Source organism: Cherax quadricarinatus, chromosome 48 (assembly GCF_038502225.1).
Source record: "Cherax quadricarinatus isolate ZL_2023a chromosome 48, ASM3850222v1, whole genome shotgun sequence".
Taxonomy (NCBI): domain Eukaryota; kingdom Metazoa; phylum Arthropoda; class Malacostraca; order Decapoda; family Parastacidae; genus Cherax; species Cherax quadricarinatus.
Genome location: NC_091339.1, coordinates 23,197,260 through 23,221,282, shown reverse-complemented (window position 1 = coordinate 23,221,282; position 24,023 = coordinate 23,197,260). Strand labels below are relative to the sequence as shown.

Here is a 24,023-nt window from a genome sequence, read left to right as displayed (position 1 = left end):
GCTTTACACCTTTATTCAGTAATAGTGATATTGGATTGAGTTTATTGCAACTTTTCATCTATATAAGCATGCAGTAGAGTACTTGTTTTTTCCCAAGCAAAGCAAACCAATTGATAATTTCTAATTAGAAGCATACCACTCGGATTGTCTTTTTATTTTTTGAGAGTTATTATACATTAATGGAAAGTGCTTAACCCCTGTGGGTCATTGAAAACTGAAGTAGAACAAATTGATGCTTTTATATCAGTAAAGCTAAATGTAATGCAGTCCATTTTAAAAAATCAGTTATATTATTAAGATTTTAGCCCATTTGATATATAGGTACAGTACATGCAAAACTTTAACAAATATTTTCACATTGTGTACTATGTATTACAATGTACTATACTGATCATTTTGTGTTACAATATTTAATTTTTATTACTGAGAAAATTAATTCCTCTACTGTATATCTCTACTTCCAGGGGTGGATATTACTATGCAATTTATGGGAAAAGAATTGTTAAAGCCTACCGTAAATTCACCTCAGATGATGAAAACCATACCTACAGCCTGAGAAAAGAACCAACATTCAGAGAATTTGTCCATTATCTTCTCGACACTGATGTGGAAGAATATGATGAGCACTGGAGGCCAGTCTCCCTTCTGTGCACTCCTTGTCATATAAGGTATGATATCATTGCTAAAATGGAAACCCTCTCAAAAGATGCAGACTTCATCCTCTACCATCGTGGCCTTTCCAGTGCAGTACACATGGAGTGGTCTCACAAAACAGATCAAACAAAGAAAACTTCTGATGTGGCAAAGACATATTTTTCCCAGCTGACTTCAAATGAAGTTAAGCAGCTTTACTATAAATATATCATAGACTTCTTAATGTTTGAATATGAACTTGAGCCTTATCTGAAACTAACTTCAACTGTTTCAGTAAAGCATTCAGTAAGTGTAGATGAAGATGAAAAAAATGATTATTACCAAGAGGAGGAGGAGGAGGAGGAGGAGGATGAGAATGACCTTAATGAAGAGGAGGGAAATGATCTTGAAGAGGAAAATGATGATGTAGAAAAAACTGATGCTAATGGTAATGAATATGAGAATGAACCTGAAAATGAATACGAGAATCAGGCTGCACAAGAAACAGTAGACACACTTGACAACAGAGCAGCTGGTAATGGCATGTAATTATGAATGTTCTTGCTCAGAGAGAGGGGTCAATGGATAAGGATTTCTGGATCTCAGTATGTTAGGTAATTTTGTATACATTACTTTTAAAGATCATATCCTCAGTTTTAAATTATGATAAAGATGACATTCTATACTATAATAAAAGTATTAAAAATTTGTATTTTCCTTAAAACTGAATGTTAGGGACATTAAAATGGTTATTCCTGAAAATTTAAGAATGTTAGGGCAGTGAGACAATCATCACAGTATCAAAAACCCTTGCTCTAAAATTTTGAAATGAGATGTTAGAGGTACTTTAACAAATTACTGTAAGAAATGTGAAGTTAAGCACTGTAACAAACATTGCTATAAGTGTGATTTTTGGGACACTGTAGCAAACATTATTGTAAGAAGTGTGATGTTAGGGACACTGTAACAGTCATTACTGTAAAAAGTGATGTTAAAAACTGAGATAGTTAATGTGATCATAAGTGTGATGTTAAGGGGCAGAGACAGTGCATAAAATGTTAAAGGCACTGAGTTAATCATCACTTTGTAATCAAATATAAGGGACATAGAGGTGTTTATCAGTGTATAAGAGATGCTTATAGTAGATTTCTTTCACTCCTCTGTTCATTCTCATCTCTGGGAATGATTACAAAAAATTAATGTATATTACTGCTACATTCACTTATTTGTTTTAATTATTTAAATACAGTGGGGTGTGGAGTGAATTTTTTATTTCACTACTGTGTTCATTGTAATCTGTGATACAAGTTATTAATACAGAACCAGTGCAGTGATTAGCATGTTTAATGTGAACTGGTGATGTATTTATTGTGTAAATTGACTTTTTAATAATTTAAGTATATGTAATTTTTATAACCTGTCATCTGTGAGCTGCATAAATAGAAAAACCATTATTTTTATAAAGTATATACATACGTTTATACCCTGTGGGTGAGAATCCTTTCCCAATAGTTGTACTATAAAAGGTACTGAAGCCAAAAAGCCATGGCCAATGGATTGGCTATCTCTTACCCTGCACTCAAGCAAAGGACAAAAAACTTTATGTGTTTTGTTCGTTGGGTGATCCTGATATGGTGGGAAATAGCCAATGAGAAAAAAAAATGTAGTACAGTGTACATACATTTTTTTTTTTTTTCAACAAGTCGGCCGTCTCCCACTGAGGCAGGGTGACCCAAAAAAGAAAGAAAATCCCCAAAAAGAAAATACTTTCATCATCATTCAACACTTTCACCACACTCACACATTATCACTGTTTTTGCAGAGGTGCTCAGAACACAACAGTTTAAAAGCATACACATATAAAGATACACAACATATCCCTCCAAACTGCCAATATCCCAAACCCCTCCTTTAATTAAAGTGCAGGCATTGTACTTCCCATTTCCAGGACTCAAGTCTGACTATATGAAAATAACCGGTTTCCCTGAATCCCTTCACTAAATATTACCCTGCTCACACTCCAACAGATCGTCAGGTCCCAAGTACCATTCGTCTCCATTCACTCCTATCTAACACGCTCACGCACGCTTGCTGGAATATACATGTAATATAAAAAAAAAAATTAGCCTCACTGTGGCCAGGAATCAAACTCATACCATATCTTACCAGCCATGTCAAAAACATAATACTGTTCTTCCATACAGCCTACGAGATCTTTCATTGTTATTATGGATTTTTCTTTCGTCTCCAAATCAAGGGGTCACTGGTAAGGTATAACTGAACAAGAGGAATGCCTGGGCAACATCTGATTTAAACAAAAAGAGAATGATAATCTTCCTCCATAAGCTATGCATGTCGTAAGAGGCAACTAAAATGCCGTAAGCAAGGGGCTAGTAACCCCTTCTTCTGTATGTATTAGTAAATTTAAATAAAGAAACTTTCTTTTTTCTTTTGGGCCACCCTGCCTCAGTGAAAGAAGAATGATAATGTAAAAATGCCAGGTAAACCTGTACAATTAAACTTCACTGTAATAGTAAATAACTAAAACAATCATTATTACACTTAAATACCAGGCAGTCTTCCAAAGTGATTCCACCCTCCACAAAAGTTGGGTAGCTCTTTACCAATGGTCCACCATTTTCATAAAATCCCAAGTGCTTTGTGTAGTATCAACAACATGGGTTTAAATGCCATTGTGTAAAGTATGGAAACAGATATAGAGGTTTCATTGTATTAGGTAACTCCCAAAAGAGAACAGAATATGTATAGCAAATCAGGAATTTTTTTTTTTACCAACACATCTATTCTGACTGTATTCAACATTTATAATGCTGGTGTATCTTAAAGGAAGGCTTGAATTGTTATTGGGCAGTGTAGGTACCAATTTGCTAATTCTTCTTCTTTCTTCTTTCAACACAATGGCCGTATCCCACCGAGGCAGGGTGGCCCAAAAGGAAAAATGAAAGTTTCTCCTTTTACATTTAGTAATATATACAGGAGAAGGGGTTACTAGCCCCTTGCCCCTGGCATTTTAGTTGCCTCTTACAACACACATGGCTTACGGAGGAAGAATTCTGTTCCACTTCCCCATGGAGATAAGAGGAAATAAACAAGAACAAGAACTAGAAAGAAAATAGCAGAAAACCCAGAGGGGTGTGTATATATATATGCTTGTACATGTGTGTGTAGTGTGACCTAAGTATAAGTAGAAGTAGCAAGACGTACCTGTAATCTTGCATATTTACGAGACAGACAAAAGACACCAGCAATCCTACCATCATGTAAAACAATTACAGGCTTTCGTTTCACACTCACTTGGCAGGACGGTAGTACCCCCCTGGATGGTTGCTGTCTACCAGCCTACTACCTAATAATTTGCTAATTATATAAATGAAAATGGTGTAATGGTTTCTGTGTGATAACTTAAAAATACCTCTTTTGAGGGGCTTCAAGCTTTCAATGCAGGTGTTTCCTACTTGAAGGTTCGGAGAGTAGGTGCCAGTTTTATTTAAAAAATGTGATATTTTTTCAGTGTAAAACTCAAAAATGTATCTTTGGATCTTACAACACTGAAGCATTTAATCAAAAGAAAGGCTCAGTACAGCCTTCGGCTATGTAGATACAAATTTGCTATTTTATAACAGAAAATAGGGAATATTGGCTTCTGTGCAATAACTGGAGAATGCCTTTTTTTTATTAGCTTCAAACTTTGTGTTAATGTATTATGCTCAAAGGTTACAATGTTATTGGGCTTTGTGCCAATTTACTTATTTTATTTACCTATTTATTATTCTATGCAATGCCTAAGGATGCTTCTTCTGACTAACTTTAAACTCTCAACACTGGTGTATAGTGTTTAATGGAAAGTTTAGAGTGGTTGTAGAGATTCCAATGTGCCAGTTTTATTGAACAAGTTGGGAAATTGTTTGCCATGCAATAACTTATGCATGCTTCTTTAATTGACTTAAAACCCTCAACACTGGGCTATCCTGCCTAGTGAAGATTCAGAATTTTTTATTGAGTTGGCAGCTTTTCTGAAATGCTAAGGAACTCTGACATCAAACTGAATATCATACTGTCTTATTCTGTACCATATTATATTTTCTGCAATTCCCTCTGGATGTTTGGAGTGCAATTTTTATTCAACATTCCACATTTCAGAAAACTATGCTTATTTAACCTTTTAATTATGATGTTTTGGTGTTATGCTGTGGCACATCATGCTCAGGAAAATAACTGCCATTGCACTCCATAAAGATTAGTCTACTATCTTCCATGATATGCTACCAACACTAACTCCTTGAAAACTACTATTATCTCCCTGTCGTGGTCATTCTTTCAGGAGAAAATTCTGTTGATGTGGATGACCTAATGCTCAAGTGAAAAGTAAATGTGATTTTTTTTTTTAATGTTTAAACACTATCAGATACAGTACCTACTATTTTAGTGTTCAGACCTGACATATTGTCAGCTCATAGTTTGGCTAATTAATCAATGTGTGATGCAGAGACCATTATAGCTTCTCCAGTAAAGCAAAATATTTATTTATGCAAATATCTTAAGACTGGTTTGATCACCCAAATAAAACTGATGCCCAAATTTTGAAGAGAAATAGTAATATTGTACTGAAATCACTTGTGCATATTAGTGTAAATTTACAAAATAATTTAAAAAAATGGGTAGACAATTTTGAAGACCACAATTATGTTGTATTCGCAAGAAAAGTTAGTTCCGTGATATCAGGTCTTGCATCAAGGCAGTTTCTCTGCACAGATTAATCACGATTACTCCTGTTTTAATTAGGGATTGTATGTGTGTACATGTGTGCACAAGTGCCTGTTTGCTGAGACAAGATCAAAATGCAGTGTGCTTCATTAAGAAAATTACTTGTCTTAGGATGGTTAAAGAAAGTCATGTTTCAAACACAAAATAAGGTTTCATTAAGAAAAAGAAAATAACAAGGCTTGATTCCTAAGTACAGTATAAAGAAAGCACAAGTACTTAGGCATTATCTCACTATAAACTGCAACTTAATGGTTACTAATAAGAATACAACCAATAAAAAATATTTTATGAACTTGCATAATCCTGAACCAATAACTTGACAGTATTGTATTGTTACATAGCTCATACAAAGACTAACAATCAATTAGCTTATACATAGAAAAACAGGGATACAGTTGTGTAATGAGAATCCAAAAATGCACATGATTTAAGTATTCAAAACATCCTCTAGAAAATAAACATATGTGTACTTTCACAATTTTTTTATATTTAAAAATAGACTGAGCCTTAATTTTCTTTAATTTATAAAATAAGCCTTATTTAAGATGTAACTTACATTTGTGAATCTTTAATGCTTGATATTATGTTATCACACAGAATATTTATTCATTATTGACTTATGCAAGATGTGCAAGCCTTCTGTGAAGGTTTACTTCCTGCAACTGTAGTTCCTTAACATGAAGTGTAAACCTGACATCATCTTGACACTTCATGCAACATGAATAAATTGCCAATGAAATTCTTCTTTTTATATCCACAAACTATCTCTAAATAAAGATAAATACACAAAGTTTAATATATGTACCAAATTGTGTGTTGAAAAAGGTTTAGAAATAGGTAAAATTTATTTTAAGAAAAAAAGAGGATAAATAAACAGAGAAGATATGAAATGAAACAAGAGGATAAGTATATAAAAGGTATGATGATGTGTATGACAGCAATTTGTCTAACTATTTATTAGTGAGTAAAAGGTTGGTAGGTAGACTCTTGGATGTACGTGTTTCTAGAGGAGTGAGTGAAATCTCAGATCATTATGCTGGTAGTTACAGTAAGAGGAAGAGGCAGGTGGAGTACAAGAAAAATGATGTCTAAGGGTGTAAGAGAAGTAAAAATTTAAGTAAAGAAAGGGGCAGTTAGTGAGTGATACATGCAATTACCGAGACAGGTAGGCTAGAGAGAGTATAGGTGATAAGGAGGTCGAAGTGTTATGAGGCAGACATAAGATATAGTGCTCAAGTGTGCAACAGACAACTGTGGATACAGGAGTGTGGGTGGGAAAAAGAATGATTGGTAGAATGACAAAGTTAAGAAAAGTGAGCTTAAGAGAGGTTTTTACAGTATAAAAATGATATGTATATGGAAGGTAGAGTATGTATATAAAGAGAAAAATAGAGGTTTGGAAACAGTGTTCAGAAAGTGAAAAAGGAGGAAATGAATATACTGAGATATTTAGGATTGGATCTGTCAGCCAATAGATCTTCAAATGATAAGGTAAACCAGAAAAAGACAAGGGAAAATAGGTAGGTGGTATGTTCGAGGCATTTGTGGAAAGAAAGAAAGATGCTTATCTACAGAGGCAAAAAAAAAGATATTATACTAGAGAATGGATATAACAATGCTTATATAGGTGTGAGGCATGGTTTTTAACCCTTTCAGGGTCAGTGTTGTACTAGTACGGCTTGCACGCCAGGGTTGGTGCTGTACTAGTACGCGTAAATTCTAGGGCCTTCAAATCTAGCGAAAGAAAGCTGGTAGGCCTACATATGAAAGAATGGGTCTATGTAGTCAGTGTGCACAGTATAAAAAAATCCTGCAGCACATAGTGCATGAGAAAAAAAAACTCCAACCGTGTTTTTGGTTTAAAACAGCGAATTTGCAGTGTATTTTCGTATGGTATTTATGGCTGTATTCTAGTTTTCCTGGTCTCATTTTATAGAGTGGAAGACATATTACAGAAATTGAGATGATTTTGATTGGTTTCAGAATGAAAAGTACCTTGAAATTGAGCTCAAAATAGCAGAAATGTTCAATTTTTGCCAATGCTCAAAAGTAAACAAATCATGCCACGTGTCCAATACACGTCAACTGGTGAGTCTAATATTCTTTTGTAAGTGTGCTGATGTTATTTATACTGTTTTACACTAATGCAGTAGTCTGCATAACAGTAAATCTTCTATTTTTTGTGAGAATAAAAATTCAAAGTGGAAAGCAAAAGCTATGTAAGAGGAGCCTGGGGATGTGACTAATGAACAGAGAAAATGTTATTTTAGTGCCAGGAATGTCTGTCTTGTTTATTCTGGACCCTATTTGGAAATTGGCATGTTTTGAAATTTGTGTGAAAATGACAAAATTGCCAATTTCTGACCACTTTATTGGATAGTTGAAATCAGTAAAAGTGTGGTTTCTTGTACTCATTCGATAGAAAAAATGGAGTTCCAGTGAAATAGTTATGACTTTTGTCAACTGGTACATTGGAATTAGCCGAAAATAGGGCTCAAAGTGGGCGAAATCGCCGATGCGTAAACATCGTCGAGACCGCTAATTTCGCAACAGCATAATTCCGTAAGTTTTCCATCAAATTTCAAACTTTTGGTGTCATTATGATCAGGAAAAGATTCTCTATCATTTCATAAGAAAAATAATTTTTATTTTTTCGAAAAATTTTTGACCCTGAGAACAAGTTTAGGAGAGGGCCTCTCAACCCTGAAAGGGTTAAACACTGTAGCGAGGAATAGACAGGAGGTAGTGAATGTAATGTTTGAGAGAAATGTGTAGTGTGAACACAATACAGAAAATTTAAGGATGGTGTGGCATTACAAAAGGTAAAATTCAAAGGAGGAGGAGTTGTTTAGGTGGTCCAGCCATTTAGAAAAGATGGAGCAGAACTGGATATCAAAGAGGGTGTATAAATCTAGGATGGAGGGAATGAGCCATAGGCATTGCCCCAGAAAGGAAAGAGGGAGTGGGTGAAGGAAACTTAAGTGGTAGAAGTTTGGGCATCCAGCAGGCATGTGTAAGTGTATTAGATCAAAGTGAGTGGAGGTAAGTGGTTTTTAGGGTTTGACTTGCTGTTGAACTGTGAGCAAGATAACCTTTATAAAGGAATTCATGGAAACCATATCCCCCTCTGAAGTAAGGGGATGTTGTCTAGAGGGCCAAGTTCTTGAATGTGTTTTCTTTTTTGGGTCGCCTTACCTTGACGGGGGATGTGGCCAATGTTAAAGTACGTATTACAAAAATCATGGTATTATGAAAATGTTACATAATGTACACATACAGTAATAATTTATCAAAATGCTTATTAAATATCTGTATGGTAAATTACTAAATATTTATTATTATCACACTGGCCGATTCCCACCAGGGCAGGGTGGCCCGAAAAAGAAAAACTTTCACCATCATTCACTCCATCACTGTCTTGCCAGAAGGGTGCTTTACACTACAGTTTTTAAACTGCAACATTAACACCCCTCCTTCAGAGTGCAGGCACTGTACTTCCCATCTCCAGGACTCAAGTCCGGCCTGCCGGTTTCCCTGAACCCCTTCATATTTTATACATATACTATATCTTTACCTTACTACAATATTATTAAAGACTACAGTCTACATTGTTTCCAAGCATCATCTTTACTATCAATATAAAACATTCTATTATATGACTTAGCAAACTTTGAGCTGCCATGGGTATTCCCAGTTCTTCCGTACGTGCTTCTCAACAAACTCTCCATTCCACTTAGTGGCAGCAATTTGTGGGCTCTCATCAAGATCTTTATCCTCCACCTGCACTTCTTTAGAGTGTAGAAATTCTCCAGTCTCCTGAAAGAGATAAAGGATTTACTGTTTGACCATTACATATTACAGTAATAAAACTACAAACACTGAAGATTGGGCTACATGCCCAAGACAAACTCAAAAGAACTCATGCAAAATATAGTATACAAGACAATCTAATATGATGGGAAATCAAGTTTTCATTTTAAACACTTGATAAAACAATAGTATAGCAATGTGACACGCCTTGGTACAGTGCACTGGACACTGAAGTGTCAATTTTGTTTTATCTGCATGACTGGTGATCTGCTATCCAAGAATGGTGTTCTACTATCAAAGAATAATTACCCAAAAACAAAAATACATTTGCCATCACTCATTCCATAGTTGCCATTATTTTTCTTTTTTTTTCTCTCTCTCATATATACAAAATACATGTATCTTTGAGCAAGATTTATTCATTCATTCTCTCTCTCTCTCTCTCATTCTCTCTTTCTCATTCTCTCTCTCTCATTCTCTCTTTCTCTCTCTCTCTCTCATTCTCTCTCTCATCTCTCACTCCTGAAATAATTCTACAATATACATTACATGTGTTACATATTTCATTTTCTGTGGCACTGGGGTATCACTATCACTGCTCCTGTGCTTTCCAAAACAGTGAACACTGGGCGGTGAGTCAACAATATGAATGGACAATATTTATTACCAGCAGTAACTCCATCTTCCTCTGCATAACATCCTTCAAGCCTCTGCCATCGTTAGTAGTAATTTTCTTCCACATGTCAACACTGTACAGCTACTCCCATATAAATACTGTACACTGCTTTCCTTTAAACTCCTAGCATCCATTCTGACTACTACTATTTCATTTTCTAGACTTTGTAATTAAACCAATTACAGTAGAACTCCTGTATCCATGGAATCAGTTTCAGTAGTTTCAGTTATCCGTAATTTACCATGCTCTAAAATAACTCTTAATTTTGATTAATAACAGGCCCAAAAAGCAATAGTAGTAATGTTAACAATTCTTCAAAGCTTAAGAAAAGCCATGAAAAAGTGAAATCAGTGAAAAAGTGCTAATTCTCGACTAACTGTACATAATGTATAAATTTTAAGCTTTATCATAGGCATGTATGTAAATGAAAAATGACTATTACTATACAGGATTCACTACTATCCATGGTTTTGGGTATCCACAGTAGCTCTTGGAATGTATCCCCGATGGATACGGAGGACTACTGTATAAACAATAGGTGCACTTATAAACCCTTTACCTTTAAGAAACAGCATCTGGGGTCAACATCATCAGGAAGGTCTGCAGGTACTCTTATAGGTGTGATTTTGACAAGATATTTCACTTTCCACAGCATTGCATTAATTTCAGGAATGTTCTTGACAATTGCAACTGTACTTCTCTGTTAAAATAAAAATAAAATAAGTAAAATTCCATTAACTTGCTTGTAATCAGATGCCTATATCTATGAATTATAAAATTCATTAAAGAATATTAATCATAAAATGTTCCCTTTTTACCAAATACGTACAGCTCTTTACTACTTGCTAAAAAATATTCTGTATTTTAAATCCTTGAAACAGCAAATGCATAATGAACCTTGTGAAAAAAACTAGTGAAGGTAAGTTCTTCGAACACTAAACTTACGCCATTAGCAGTTTTTTTATATTTTTTTATTAACGCATCGGCTATTTCCACAGAGGCAGGGTGACCCAAAAAAGAAGAAAAATTTCCATCATCATTCACTCCATCACTGTCTTGCCAGAGATGTGCCTACACTAGTCACAAAAATACAACATATCAACACCCCTCCTTCAGAGTGCAGGCACTGTACTTCCCACCTCCAGGACTCAAGTCCAGCAACCGGTTTCCCTGAATCCCTTCACAAGTGTTACTTTTTTCACACTCCAACAGCATGTTATGCCATAAACTTGCACCTATCTAACATGCTCATGCACATCTGCTGCAAGTCCAAGCCCCTCCTACACAAAACTGCCTTTACCCCCTCCTACACAAAACTGCCTTTACCCCCTCCCTCCAACCTTTTCTAGGGCAACCCCTACCCCACCTTCCTTCCACTACAGATTTATATGTCCTCCAAGTCATTCTATTCTGTTCCATCCTCTCTAAATGTCTAAACCATCTCAACAACCCCTCCTCTGCCTTCTGGATAATACTTTAAAAAAAACCCACTTCCTTCTAATCTCTATTCTCTGCATTATATTCACACCACACATTGCCCTCAGACACATCTCCACGAATTATGGTCACAAAAGTGGTAAAGTCAAGAAACCTCATATATGTACGTACTACAGTATTTTTATCACTAATGTTCCTATACCATTGGAAGACAGGTACTGAGGATATCCAACTAAGAAAGAACTCGAAATAATGGATTTAAAGTGGATAAGTTTAGATTTAGAAAATTTTGTAGGAAAGTACTGGTTCAGCAGGAGTTAATGATGAATTGAACAATCAGCAAAGTAGGGCCACTGAGGCTAAAAATACAACAGACATGGAGAGCATATAAATCTGTAGAGGAAGGAAGGCGGGGTACCTGGAGGTTACCTGGAGGTTATTCCGGGGATCAACGCCCCCGTGGCCCGGTCCACGACCAGGCCTCCCGATGGATCAGGGCCTGATCAACTAGGCTGTTACTGCTGGCCGCACGCAGTCCGACGTACGAGCCACAGCCCGGCTGATCCGGCACTGACTTTAGGTATCTGTCCAGCTCTCTCTTGAAGGCAGCCAGGGGTTTATTGGCAATTCCCCTAATGCTTGGTGGGAGGCTGTTGAACAGTTTTGGGCCCCGGACACTTATGGTGTTTTCTCTTAGTGTACCAATGGCGCCCCTACTTTTTATTGGCGGCATTTTGCATCGCCTGCCCAGTCTTTTACTTTCGTAGGGAGTGATTTCTGTGTGCAGATTTGGGACCATTCCTTCCAAGATTTTCCAAGTGTAGATTATGATATATCTCTCCCTCCTGCGTTCCAACAAGTACAAGTCAAGTGCTTTCAAGCGTTCCCAGTAGTTAAGGTGCTTGACAGAACTTATACGTGCAGTAAAGGATCTCTGTACACTCTCTAGATCTGCGATTTCACCTGCTTTGTATGGAGATGTTAATGTACAGCAGTATTCCAGCCTAGAGAGAACAAGTGATTTGAAAAGGATCATCATGGGCTTGGCATCTCTCATTTTGAAAGTTCTCATTATCCATCCTATCATTTTCTTTGCACGTGCGATCGTGGCACTGTTGTGATCCTTGAAAGTGAGATCCTCAGACATTACTACTCCCAGGTCCCTTACATTATTTTTCCGCTCTATTGTATGGCCGGAGTCAGTAGTATACTCTGTTCTAGTTATTATCTCCTCCAGTTTTCCATAATGGAGTAGTTGGAATTTGTCCTCATTGAACATCATATTGTTTACCGTTGCCCACTGGAAAACTTTGTTTATATCTTCTTGGAGGTTAACCGCATCCTCATCAGATGACAGCCTCATGCAGATCCTAGTATCATCCGCAAAGGATGATACGGTGCTGTGGTGTATATCTCTGTTTATGTCTGATATGAGGATAAGGAATAAGATGGGGGCGAGTACTGTGCCTTGTCATCCTCGAAAAGGTTGGAAGGAAGGGGTAAGGAAGGTTTTGTGGGCGAGGGGCTTGGACTTCCAGCAGGCGTGCTTGAGCGTGTTCGATAGGAGTGAATGGAGACGAATGGGATTTGGGACCTGATGATCTGTTGGAGTGTGAGCAGGGTAATATTTAATGAAGGGATTCAGGGATGAGGTTAATCATAGAACTGATGAAGGAAAAAAGGTGAGTGGTGCATTGAAGTATATGTGGAGGCAAAAAAATGTTATCTATGGAAACAAAGAAGGGAATGTATGAAAGTATAGTAGTACCAACACTTATATGGGTGTGAAGCTTGGGTTGTAAATGCTGCAGCAAGGAGGCAGTGGAGATGTCCTGTCTAAGAGCAATGTGTGGTGTAAATATTATGCAGAAAATTCGGAGTGTGGAAATTAGAAGGTGTGAAGTTAATAAAAGTATTAGTCAGAGGGCTGAAGAGGGTTTGTTGAGGTGGTTTGGTCATTTAGAGAGAATGGATCAAAGTAGAATGACATGGAGAGTGTATAAATCTGTAGGGGAAGGAAGGCGGGGTAGGGGTCGTCCTCGAAAAGGTTGGAGGGAGGGGGTAAAGGTGGTGTTGTGGGTGAGGGGTTTGGACTTCCAGCAAGCATGCGTGAGCATGTTAGATAGGAGTGAATGGAGACAAATGGTATTTGGGACCTGACAATCTGTTGGAGTGTGAGCAGGGTAATATTTAGTGAAGGGATTCAGGAAAACCGGTTATTTTATATAGCCGGACTTGAGTCCTGGAAATGGAAAGTACAACGCCTGCACTCTAAAGGAGGGATTCGGAATATTAGCAGTTTGGAGGGATATGTTGTGTATCTTTATACGTATATGCTTCTAAACTGTTGTGTTCTGAGCACCTCTGCAAAAACCGTGATTATGTGTGAGTGAGGCGAGTGATGAATGATGATAAAAGTATTTTCTTTTTGGAGATTTTCTTTCTTTTTGGGTCACCCTGCCTCGGTGGGAAACGGCCGACTTGTTATAAAAAAAAAAAAAATGTATAAATATTTAAGTGAGAGGGTTTAGATTTGAGGACTGGCTTAGCATAGGTCAGCAGGTCTGCTGAAATTCTCCATTCTTATATTCTTAAACTTTCTAATCAGCAACCACAATTTTTTTTTTTCAACAAACTCCCCATATCCACCATTCTTATATTCTTAAATTAAACTTTCTAATCAGCAACCAGAATTTTTTTTTTTTCAACAAACTAGCCATATCCCATTGAGGCAGGGTAACCTAAAAAGAAAAATGAAAGTTTCTCTTTTTAAATTTAGTAATGTATACAGAAGGGGTTACTAGCCCCTTGCTCCCAGCATTTTAATCACCTCTTACGGCCAGAAAGTGGTTACCAATTTACTGTAGTTCAGCATAATACTGTAATTCTAATCTTTACTAACATTGTCTGCTTGACTACATGGTAGTACTGTACCAGTACATAAAAGATTGAAGGGAAGACTTTTCAATGTACAATACATGCCACACTGTCAGAAGAGCCACTCACATAACTTATTTTTATAGTAGGGCAAGTGATTACTATTATTATATCTATAGGGAGTAATACACTAATAAGATTCACTTATCACTACACAGCAGAAGTACTGTGAAAAGATAGCTACTAAAGATATCTACTAAGTGATGATGCAAGTTTTCTCGAATATAACATGTTGTAACCAAGGTAGTAGGTTGGTAGACCTACTACCTGAGTGTAAAACGAGAGCCTGTTTTACGTGATGGTAGGACTGCTGGTGTCCTTTTTTCTGTCTCATAAACATGCAAGATTTCAAATATGTCTTGCTACTTCTCCTTACACTTAGATCACACTACACATACATGTACAAGCATATTTATACACCCCTCTGGGTTTTCTTCTATTTTCTTTCTAGTTCTTGTTTATTTCCTCTCATCTCCATGGGGAAGTGGAACAGAATTCTTCCTCCATAAGCCATGCGTGTTGTAAGAGGCGACTAAAATGCCGGGAGCAAGGGCCTAGTAACCCCTCCTGTATAAATTACTAAATTTAAAAAGAGAAACTTTCGTTTTCCTTTTTGGGCCACCCTGCCTTGGTGGGGTACGGCTGGTTTGTTGAAAAAAAAAAAAAATGTTGTAAATTACCATAACAAAATTATTAGCAATACAATATCTTTTAATATTTATTAATAATTTGTCAAGCATCTACACTTTAAAACTGTAATCTGTGACTGGTGAATGGTTTCAAGAATTTGGCTTCTCTCACAGCCCAGCCTGAAGTCAGGCTTCAGGTTGGCTTTCAAGCCCATACAGCTACAGTATCACAGCCAGTCTGATCAAGCACCACTTGCAGGAACTTGTCTGGTTTTGTTTTGAAAACATCTTTCTTGTCATTCTAGTAACATTTCTTATACTGTACTATATTTGATTGTAAAGCAAAATGTTGAAAACTTGTGGAATTCAGATACTAAGTCACTGCTCTCTTAACTGTTCTTATGACACCCAAGCTTCTTGATAGATGTTTTACACTTCCCTATTTGTGTCTCACTTCGGTAAGAGGCTACTTTAATATGCATATTAGGAATCAGGCCCTTTAAGTATTTTCTATGAACAATATAGATTATGAGACATTTCTTATGTATCCAGTACAGAGAATATATTTACTAACTTCAAGCAGTCCCAGCAGTTTAATTAGTTTACAAATTCTATGTATCTTTTAAGATCTCTTCATATTTTCTAGTAAAGATGCATCCCATTTTAAAAGCATATGTGAGTACAAAACATCATGAACAGTATTCTAAATAAGTGCACAAATGTTTTGACAAGTAGTCAGTTTCATGGTATCCCTATAGTTTTCTTAATCCATTCTATCACTATCCTGGCCATGGTTTGATTTACACACTTTGCTTTGCTCTTTAAATGTTAGATCACTTCACAATAATATTCTTAAATATTTGTATACCTTTGCATCGAGGCCAAGACTTCTCATGATCTCTTTGTCCCACCATGGCTTATGCTTGAGACATCTCACTCTGGTAACGAGGTGCAGTGGTGCAGGATCATAGGGAGGATCCACCTCATCCGGGAACCTAAAAGCAAGTTAATGATGAGTTTACTTCATGTTTTTTGTTTGTGTGTGATTACTTATTTGTCAATACAGAAACATAAGTTCACTTATCTTTTACAACTCAAAATTCTAATGAATTCAATAATATGTATGTAAAAGAAGGAATTTAAAAGTGAATATGGTAAACAGCAAGATGATGAGGGTAACAAAAAATTTAGGTAATGAAAGACTGGATATCAGATTGGAGGAAGTATGGAGGAAGTGAATGTGTTCAGATATTTGGAAGTGGACTTATCAGCAGACTGGTCTACGAAAGACAAGGTGAACCAAAGAACTGATGAAGGAAAAAAGGTGGGTGGTGCATTGAGCCATCTCTGGAGACAGAGAACATTATCCATAAATGCAAAAAGGAAAATATATGAGAGTACAGTGGTGCCCCAACACTCTTATATGGGTGTGAAGCATGGGTTATGAATGTTGCAGGAAAGAGGAGCCTGGAGGCAGTAGAAATGTTGTGCCTGAGTATTATGCAGAGAATTCATAGCTTGGAGATTAGAAGGCAGTGTGGGGTTACTAAAAGTATTATCTAGAGGGTTGAGGAGGGACTGTTGAGGCATTTCGAACACTGAGAGGATGGAGGAAAATAGGATAACTTGGAGGGTGTATCAATCTGTAGTGGAGGGAAGGTAGGATAGAAGTCACCCTAGGATGGGTTGGAGGGAGGGGGTAAAGGAGGTTTTAGTATGTGAGGGGGCTTAGACATTCAGCAAGTATGTACGAGTGTGTTTGATAGGAGTGGAAGGAAGTGATTTTTATGACTTGACGTGCTGTTGGAGTTTAAGCAAGGAAACATTTATGAAGGGATTCAGGGAAACCAGTTAGCCAGACTGGAGTCCTGGAGATGGGAAGTGAAGTGCTCACACTCTAAAGTAGGGAGGTATATCTGCCTTTTGGAAGAGCATCTAAACTGTTGTACTGGCATGCCTCTAGCAAGACAGTGATTGAGTGAGTGATGGTGAAAGTATTTCTTCTTTTTCAGGTCACCCTACCTCAGTAGGATGACCTGAAAAAAAAAGTTTCTATTAATGTTATAAATAATAAGTAACGTTTTAATCAAGTTAAAAGAAAGACAACAAACCACATATAAAGAGATGAAGAGGATATACAAATTTAAAATAGAGAGGAATTAATTTTTTGTCTGGGTACATGACTTCAAGATGTAACTTTACAAAATTAACTACATTATGAAGCACTGTAGGTTGTATAGCCATATACTAGGTAATGGCCTCAAATTTATAGTACTTTAAATTTAATAGCATGACAGCCTTTTAGTTTCAGTAGTGAGTGAAATCTATAAATCATTAAAATTATCTGGTAATAATAAAAACCAAGAAAAATGGCAGAGCCAGTACATGTAATTAGTTACTCAGTTATTAAAGCCTAAACAAACAGTGGGAAAAATGAATGGAAAATAGAGTACAATATGTGATTTAAACCAATACCTTGGATAATACTGAAATCCGAAATACTGCCGACCACCATCTGGTAGATCCTGAGGGTATTCTCCTTTATTCCCGATAGGACAATCTAATGGGGCTGGGTGTGTTAATTCCCCAGATGACCAAGTAACTGGTGAGGTTTCTGATTTCTTTATTTGTCCAGTATACCAAGATTTTGGCTTCTTACAATAACGGTAGCGCACGCCTACAATACTTATGCATTCTATCTGCCGTGTAGCGATCCGCAGCATCTGCCGAGTACAAAATCAGCGAGATATAAAATGCACATATATGGAATTTGAAAAAACAAAATTAAATAGTAGAGTCTTTCTTGCATAACAAAACCATCACAGTACTTTAACCCTTTGACTGTTTCGGCCGTACAGTGGACCCCCGCATAACGATGGCATCGCATAGCGATTTTTCCGCATAACGATTACTTTTATCGCAAAATTTTTGCCCCGCATACCGATTAAAAACCCGCATACCGATTTTCGTCCGAGACGCGTCCAATGTGCCCTCACATGTGCCGGCCGTCCCATTGTTTACCAGCCAGCCTCCGCGGTAACATCCAAGCATACACTCGGAATATTTCGTATTATTACAGTGTTTTCGGTGGTGTTTCTGGAAAATAAGTGACCATGGGCCCCAAGAAAGCTTCTAGTGCCAACCCTGTGGTAAAAAGGGTGAGAATTAGTATGGAAATTAAGAAAGATTTTGAAGGGTTTGGGGCTAACCCTGAGAAGCCTATGCCAGTTGTGGAATCCATTGTGCCTACTTCAAAGATTAAGGAAATGTGTGCAGAGTGGTTTGAACTGCAAACCTTTATAGATGAAAATCACCCTGACACAGCTGTTGCAAGCCGTGCTTGTGACTATTTCAATGACAATGTTATGGCCCATTTTAGGAAAGTCTTGAAGAAACGGGAGGTACAGAGCTCTATGGACAGATTTGTTGTGCGACAGAGGTCCAGTGACTCTGAAGCTGGTCCTAGTGGCATTAAAAGAAGAAGGGAAGTAACCCCAGAAAAGGACTTGCTACCTCAAGTCCTAATGGAAGGGGATTCCCCTTCTAAACAGTAAGAAGATAATGCTCTCCCCTCCTCCCATCCCATCAATCATCACCAGATCTTCAATAAAAGTAAGTGTCATGTAATTGTGCATGCCTTTTTCAGTTTGTGTGTATTAAAATTAACATTTCATGTGGTAAAAAAAATTTTTTTTCATACTTTTGGGCGTCTTGCACGGATTAATTTTATTTCCATTATTTCTTATGGGGAAAATTAATTCGCATAACGATTATTTCGCATAACGATGAGCCCTCTTGCACGGATTAAAATCGTTAACCGGGGGTCAACTGTATATGTATATGTCTTACGAGCCAGTGTTTCGGACATATACACCTACCATCCAACTTACGACCGAGTTCGGTTCCGAGAAACCGGTCGTAAGTCGAAATGGTCGTAAGTCGAACTTTACTACTGAATATATACAAAACATTTTTGTAATGACTTTATTTTATTGTTTTATTTTGGTATTTCATGTTTTACTTTACTTTTATGTTGTTAGTACTGTATTTTATACTGTAAGGTTTAGGATAAACAGTGTACAACACAAATAGTTGTTTATTTCCCAGAAATTTGGCATAAAAAACATGGCCGTAAGTCGAGTGGTCGTAAGTCGAGCAGGTCGTAAGTCGGGTGGTAGGTGTATATGTATACTCAATAATTCTAGAGGCTTCAAATCCAGCAGGAGAAAGCTGGTAGGCCTACATGTGAGAGAATGGGTCTGTGTGGTCAGTGTGCACTGTATAAAAAAATCCTGCAACACACAGGGCATAATGAGAAAAAAACTCCGACCTTTTTTTTTTTGGATTAAAACGCCAACTTTGAGGTGTATTTTCATATAGTATTTATGGTTGTATTCTCGTTTTCTTGGTCTCATTTGATAGAACGGAAAACACGTTACAGAAATAGAGATGATTTTGATTAGTTTCACAAAGAAAACGACCTTGAAATTGAGCTCAAAGTAGCGGAACTGTTCGATTTTTACCAATGTTCAAGGTAAGCAAATCACACCACACGTCCAATACACGTCAACTGGGGAGTCTAATATTCTTTCACTAGTGCAGTGATATTATTTCTACCAGTTTTACAATAATGCAGTAGTCTGCATAACAGTAAATCTTCTATTTTTTGTGTGAATAAAAAATCAAAATAGAAAGCAAGAGTAATATAAGAGGGGCCTGGAGACTTGACTAATAAACAGGGGATATGTTATTTTAGTGCCAAGAATGTCTGCATTGTTTATTCTGGACCCTATTTTGAAACTGGCATCTTTTTTAATGTGTGTGAAATTGGCCAAATTGACAATTTCTGAACACTTTATTGGTAAGTTGAAATTGGTAAATGGGCAGTTTCTTGAACTCAACTGATAGAAAAAATGGAGTTCTAAAGAAATAGCTATGAATTTGGTCGACTGGAACAACGGAATTGGCCAAAAATAGGGCTCAAAGTCGGCGAAATCCCCAATGGGTATATACATGTATTGCCGAGATCGCTAACTTCGCGGGAGCGTAATTCAGTAAGTTTTCAATCAAATTTCGTACTTTTGGTGTCATTACCATCGGGAAAAGATTCTTTATCATTTCATAAGAAAAAGTAATTTTTTTGTTTCCAAAAATTTTGCAACATAAGATGACAGTTTCAGAAATGGGTTTGCGACAGTCAAAGAGTTGAAGCCACTTCTTTCAAGCTTTCAGAAAGTTCAATCAACTTCTCCATTATTTAACAATACTCTGGTTATTCTCTGCATGACTAACATGCCACTCCTCCAGGTTACTGTGCTAATTGTAACTTATATGTAAACACACTATTGCCACACACATATATATAGAAGTATATACTATGTAGTTTTACCTTACTATCATAAGGTATACAGCTAGTATACTGACAAACCTGTGCTTTCTCTAAATTTATTTAACTTGAGTCCCTTAATGAATAAGATATATGTGCAACACCTGGGCATCTTTATTTAGAAACATTAACCCCTTGACTGTCGCAACCCCCAATCCTGAGGTGTCTCCTGGTGTCGCAAAATTTAAAAAGAAAAAAAAAAATTCTTATGAAATGATAGAGAATCTTTTCCCAATTGTAATGACACCAAAAAAACGAAATTTGATGGAAAACTGACGGAATTATGCTCTCGTGAAGTTAGCGACCTCGGCGATATTTACAAATCGGCGATTTCGCCCACTTTGAGCCCTATTTTCGGCTAATTCCATTGTTCCAGACGACCAAACTCGTAGCTATTTCTTTAGAACTCCGTTTTTTCTATCGATTGAGTACAAGAAACTGCCCATTTACCGATTTCAACTACCCAATAATGTGGTCAGAAATTTGCAATTTGGCCAATTTCACAAAAATTAAAAAATATGACAATTTCAAAATAAGGTCCAGAATGAATAATGCAGACATTCCTGGCTCTAAAATAACATTTTCTTTGTTCGTCAGTCATGTCTCCAGGCCCCTCTGATATTACTCTTGCTTTCTATCTTGAATTTTTATTCAAACAAAAAATAGAAGACTTACTATTATGCAGACTACTGCAATACTGTAATAATTGTATAAATAACATCAACCCATTCATGACTGCATATTAGAATGGCTAGTTGGACATTTATTGGACAATGACTTCATTTGTTTACTTTTGAACATTGGCAAAAATCAAACATTTCCCCTACTTTGAGCTCCATTTCCAGGTTCTTTTTATAGTAAAATCAATCAAAATCACCTCTATTTCTATAATATGTTTTCCATTCTATCAAATGAGACCAAGAAAACGAGAATACAACCATAAATACTATACGAAAATAGACCACAAAGTCGGCATTTTAATTAAAGAAAACGGTCGGAGTTTTTTTTTTCTCATTATGCACTGCATGCTCCAGGATTTTTTTTATATGGTGCACACTGACCACACAGACCCATTCTCTCACATCTGGGCCTACCAGCTTTTTCCTGCTTGATTTGAAGCCACTAGAATTTATGAGTATATATACGTCAAACACGGTACCTCATAAGACGTATATATACGGCCGCGACAGTCAAAGGGTTAATAATAATAATAATCTTTATTTCTACAAGTGCATATACAACGTTTACAGACCTTGCTGACATCAATGATGTACTACTATATAGAAAGCCCCTTATTATACAGAACATTTCAGGCAAATCAGGGCAGTTCTGTACCCAGGATGCGACCCACACCAGTTAACTAATGCCCAGCTACCTATTTTACTGATAGATGAACAAGGTCAGCAGGTGTCTTAGGGAAATATGTCCAAATGTTTTCACCCATACTAAGGATCAAGCCACAGACCTCAACATGTGAGCTGAATGCACTAGAAATCGAGTAATGGGATGCCTCATTTCATCCACCAAAGGTTTTATTAATAGAGATATGAAAATGGAGATCTTCACAGCAGAGCCAGAAGTAGTGGAGTGATGCAGCAGCAGCAGCAGATGTAATCACATATGGGAGGGGCTCACTAGTTGAAGTAGGTCAAGCCCACAAGATTGACCATGATTTAGCAATTGAGTTTTAGGGACATCCTCTTATTTCCTTGTAGGTAACAAAGGTAATGAAGGCCCTGGTGAATGAAACATCTCAATAAAGATACCCAGGTGTTGTCATGTTTCAATAGTAAGTAAGCTTATTTAGGCACAGGTAGACCTAAGTACAATATTAATCATACATAGTGTAAATTACCTAAGATAACCCAAAAAAGTCATACAAATTGACTTGGGGTTCTTGTTGGTTATTATATATGTACCTTTCATCTAATTAAATCCCTTACTGCATGTGAAACCAGAATGGAGACATACAGCTGATTATTATTATTATTATTATTATTATTATAATTATTATTATACAGCATTCACAATGAGTGCCAAAACCAATGGATCATTTAGTACACAGCTAGACAACTACACTTCACTAATGCCAGCTTGAAAATTCTTAAATCTGATACACAAGTGTTTAAATCATCCTACAGCAGTCATACTATGTCTGAGGAATGGAAGATAATCTGGTCTGATAAAGAGCAGAATAACTCCAGTTCCTTGAATCAAGAGTCCTGATCTGACAACAAGGAATCTCCTGTAAGGGCCAAAAAAATAAGTCGGTATAAAGCACACAATATCAACGACAAACAGTGTCCATGGCAAGTCAAACCTCATATCCTCTTATGGAAAAGCGATAAACCTATAAGTAAATAAGTTTATCTAGGTACAGTTACACACAAGTACGATTATCATACATAGTGTAAATTACCTAGGATAACCCAAAGAAGTCAGACACTGACCTATTTCCACTGGGGTCCTAGACATACAGTGATTAATGAATAGCTTACCCTATGTTATCTTATCTTATCTTGCCCCATTTTGCTTTTATTTTAAAGTAAACTGCTGTATCTTCGCCATCTCTATTCAATCACTTCAGAAAACTGAAGATCATTGAACCAGTTTGAAATAATATGCAATTCTTTTGTAACTGGCCATTTGCCGTTAGCTACCTGTCTTACTGTACTTATGATGGTAGTTAACTACATAAGAAATCCTACTTAATAGTCTATGCCTAGTTCTTGAGTAACATACATGTATATACCTTAGGATTAGTTGCCCGAAATGTGCTGCATAATTAGAGAATCTTTTGTGCCTACCATTGTATCAATTCATTTAAACTATATTATTTGTATGGCATAAAGGAATAATAATAACTATTATTATTATTACACTATTATTATTATTATTATTATTATTAAAGGCAATCCGGTTTTAATGCAAGGAACTGGAGTTGCCCTCCCCTTCCTTGGATCAAGCCTAAATGCCTCCCAGGCATTATATGACCCTTATGGGTTTAGTGCCTCCCCTTAAGTATAATAACTGTTCTTCACACAGTAGAGTTACTTAGCACTTTTTAACTAAGATTTTAACAAGATATTACAAGGACCCCAATGGAAATGTCACAAAATTTCTTGAGTTATCCTATGTAACCTACACATATGCTACTATGTACGAATTTATGTAACTTTATTAATATATACATGTACCTGAATAAACTTGCATACATTTCCAAGGAAAAAGGACACGTCCATTTTCTTGGATCAAGAGCTTCTTACCGGCATCAAAGTACCACCTTCCCCCCCCCCCTCCCAACCATTTCCTTTATCTCCATTAAACAACATGCTGTCATTTTAATGTAAGTAATTTTTAAACCCAAACAGAGGAGACTTACTATAAAAAAAAACAGGAAAACTACGATACAGCTTCCTCCTTCTTCTTCCAGTTGAGTTTATAAGGGATATGAACAGCTTATTCTCTCTCTATCTTTACTTCTCATTGTTAGGAAATATGATAATAATATCTTTATTTCTACAAGTACATGTACAGGTCTAGCTGACATCAGTAAACAATAAACAAGTTTATTTCTTTGTATAAGTTAGAGTGTGTGAATTATAAATTGTACTACATCATATTAATAATAGAGTGAAATATTGACTATTTGGATTCTACCACTCTTCACCTCTCTAAACTTAAGTTAAGACATATATGCAACATCTGGATATCTTTACTGTAGACGTTT

General features: G+C 36.6%; 2 protein-coding genes across 5 annotated transcripts in view; one reads left to right on the top strand and one right to left on the bottom strand.

The window, feature by feature from the left end:
* LOC128696025 (carbohydrate sulfotransferase 11) overlaps nucleotides 1-6,684 on the top strand; it is a 51,012-nt gene extending 44,328 nt beyond the window's left edge. For all 3 annotated transcript variants that reach the window (XM_070094978.1, XM_070094979.1, XM_070094977.1), the window contains one exon: nucleotides 465-6,684. In XM_070094978.1, the coding sequence (XP_069951079.1) occupies nucleotides 465-1,182 (718 nt within the window). In that variant the 3' untranslated portion in view covers nucleotides 1,183-6,684. The remainder of the gene's footprint in view (nucleotides 1-464) is intronic.
* Nucleotides 5,550-23,790, bottom strand: mRpL30 (mitochondrial ribosomal protein L30). 2 transcript variants are annotated; one of them, XM_053787149.2, is made up of 5 exons: nucleotides 23,676-23,790; nucleotides 17,383-17,630; nucleotides 15,776-15,902; nucleotides 10,464-10,604; nucleotides 5,550-9,234 (listed from the first exon to the last, which is right to left on the bottom strand). In XM_053787149.2, exons 2-5 carry the CDS (start codon nucleotides 17,628-17,630, stop codon nucleotides 9,079-9,081), a joined length of 672 nt encoding a protein of 223 aa, XP_053643124.1. In that variant the 5' UTR covers nucleotides 23,676-23,790; the 3' UTR covers nucleotides 5,550-9,078. The 2 variants fall into 2 exon arrangements, with proteins under 2 accessions (XP_053643124.1, XP_053643123.1); XM_053787148.2 differs by lacking the exon at nucleotides 23,676-23,790 and adding an exon at nucleotides 23,491-23,550.
* Between the last annotated feature and the right edge of the window lie 233 nt (nucleotides 23,791-24,023).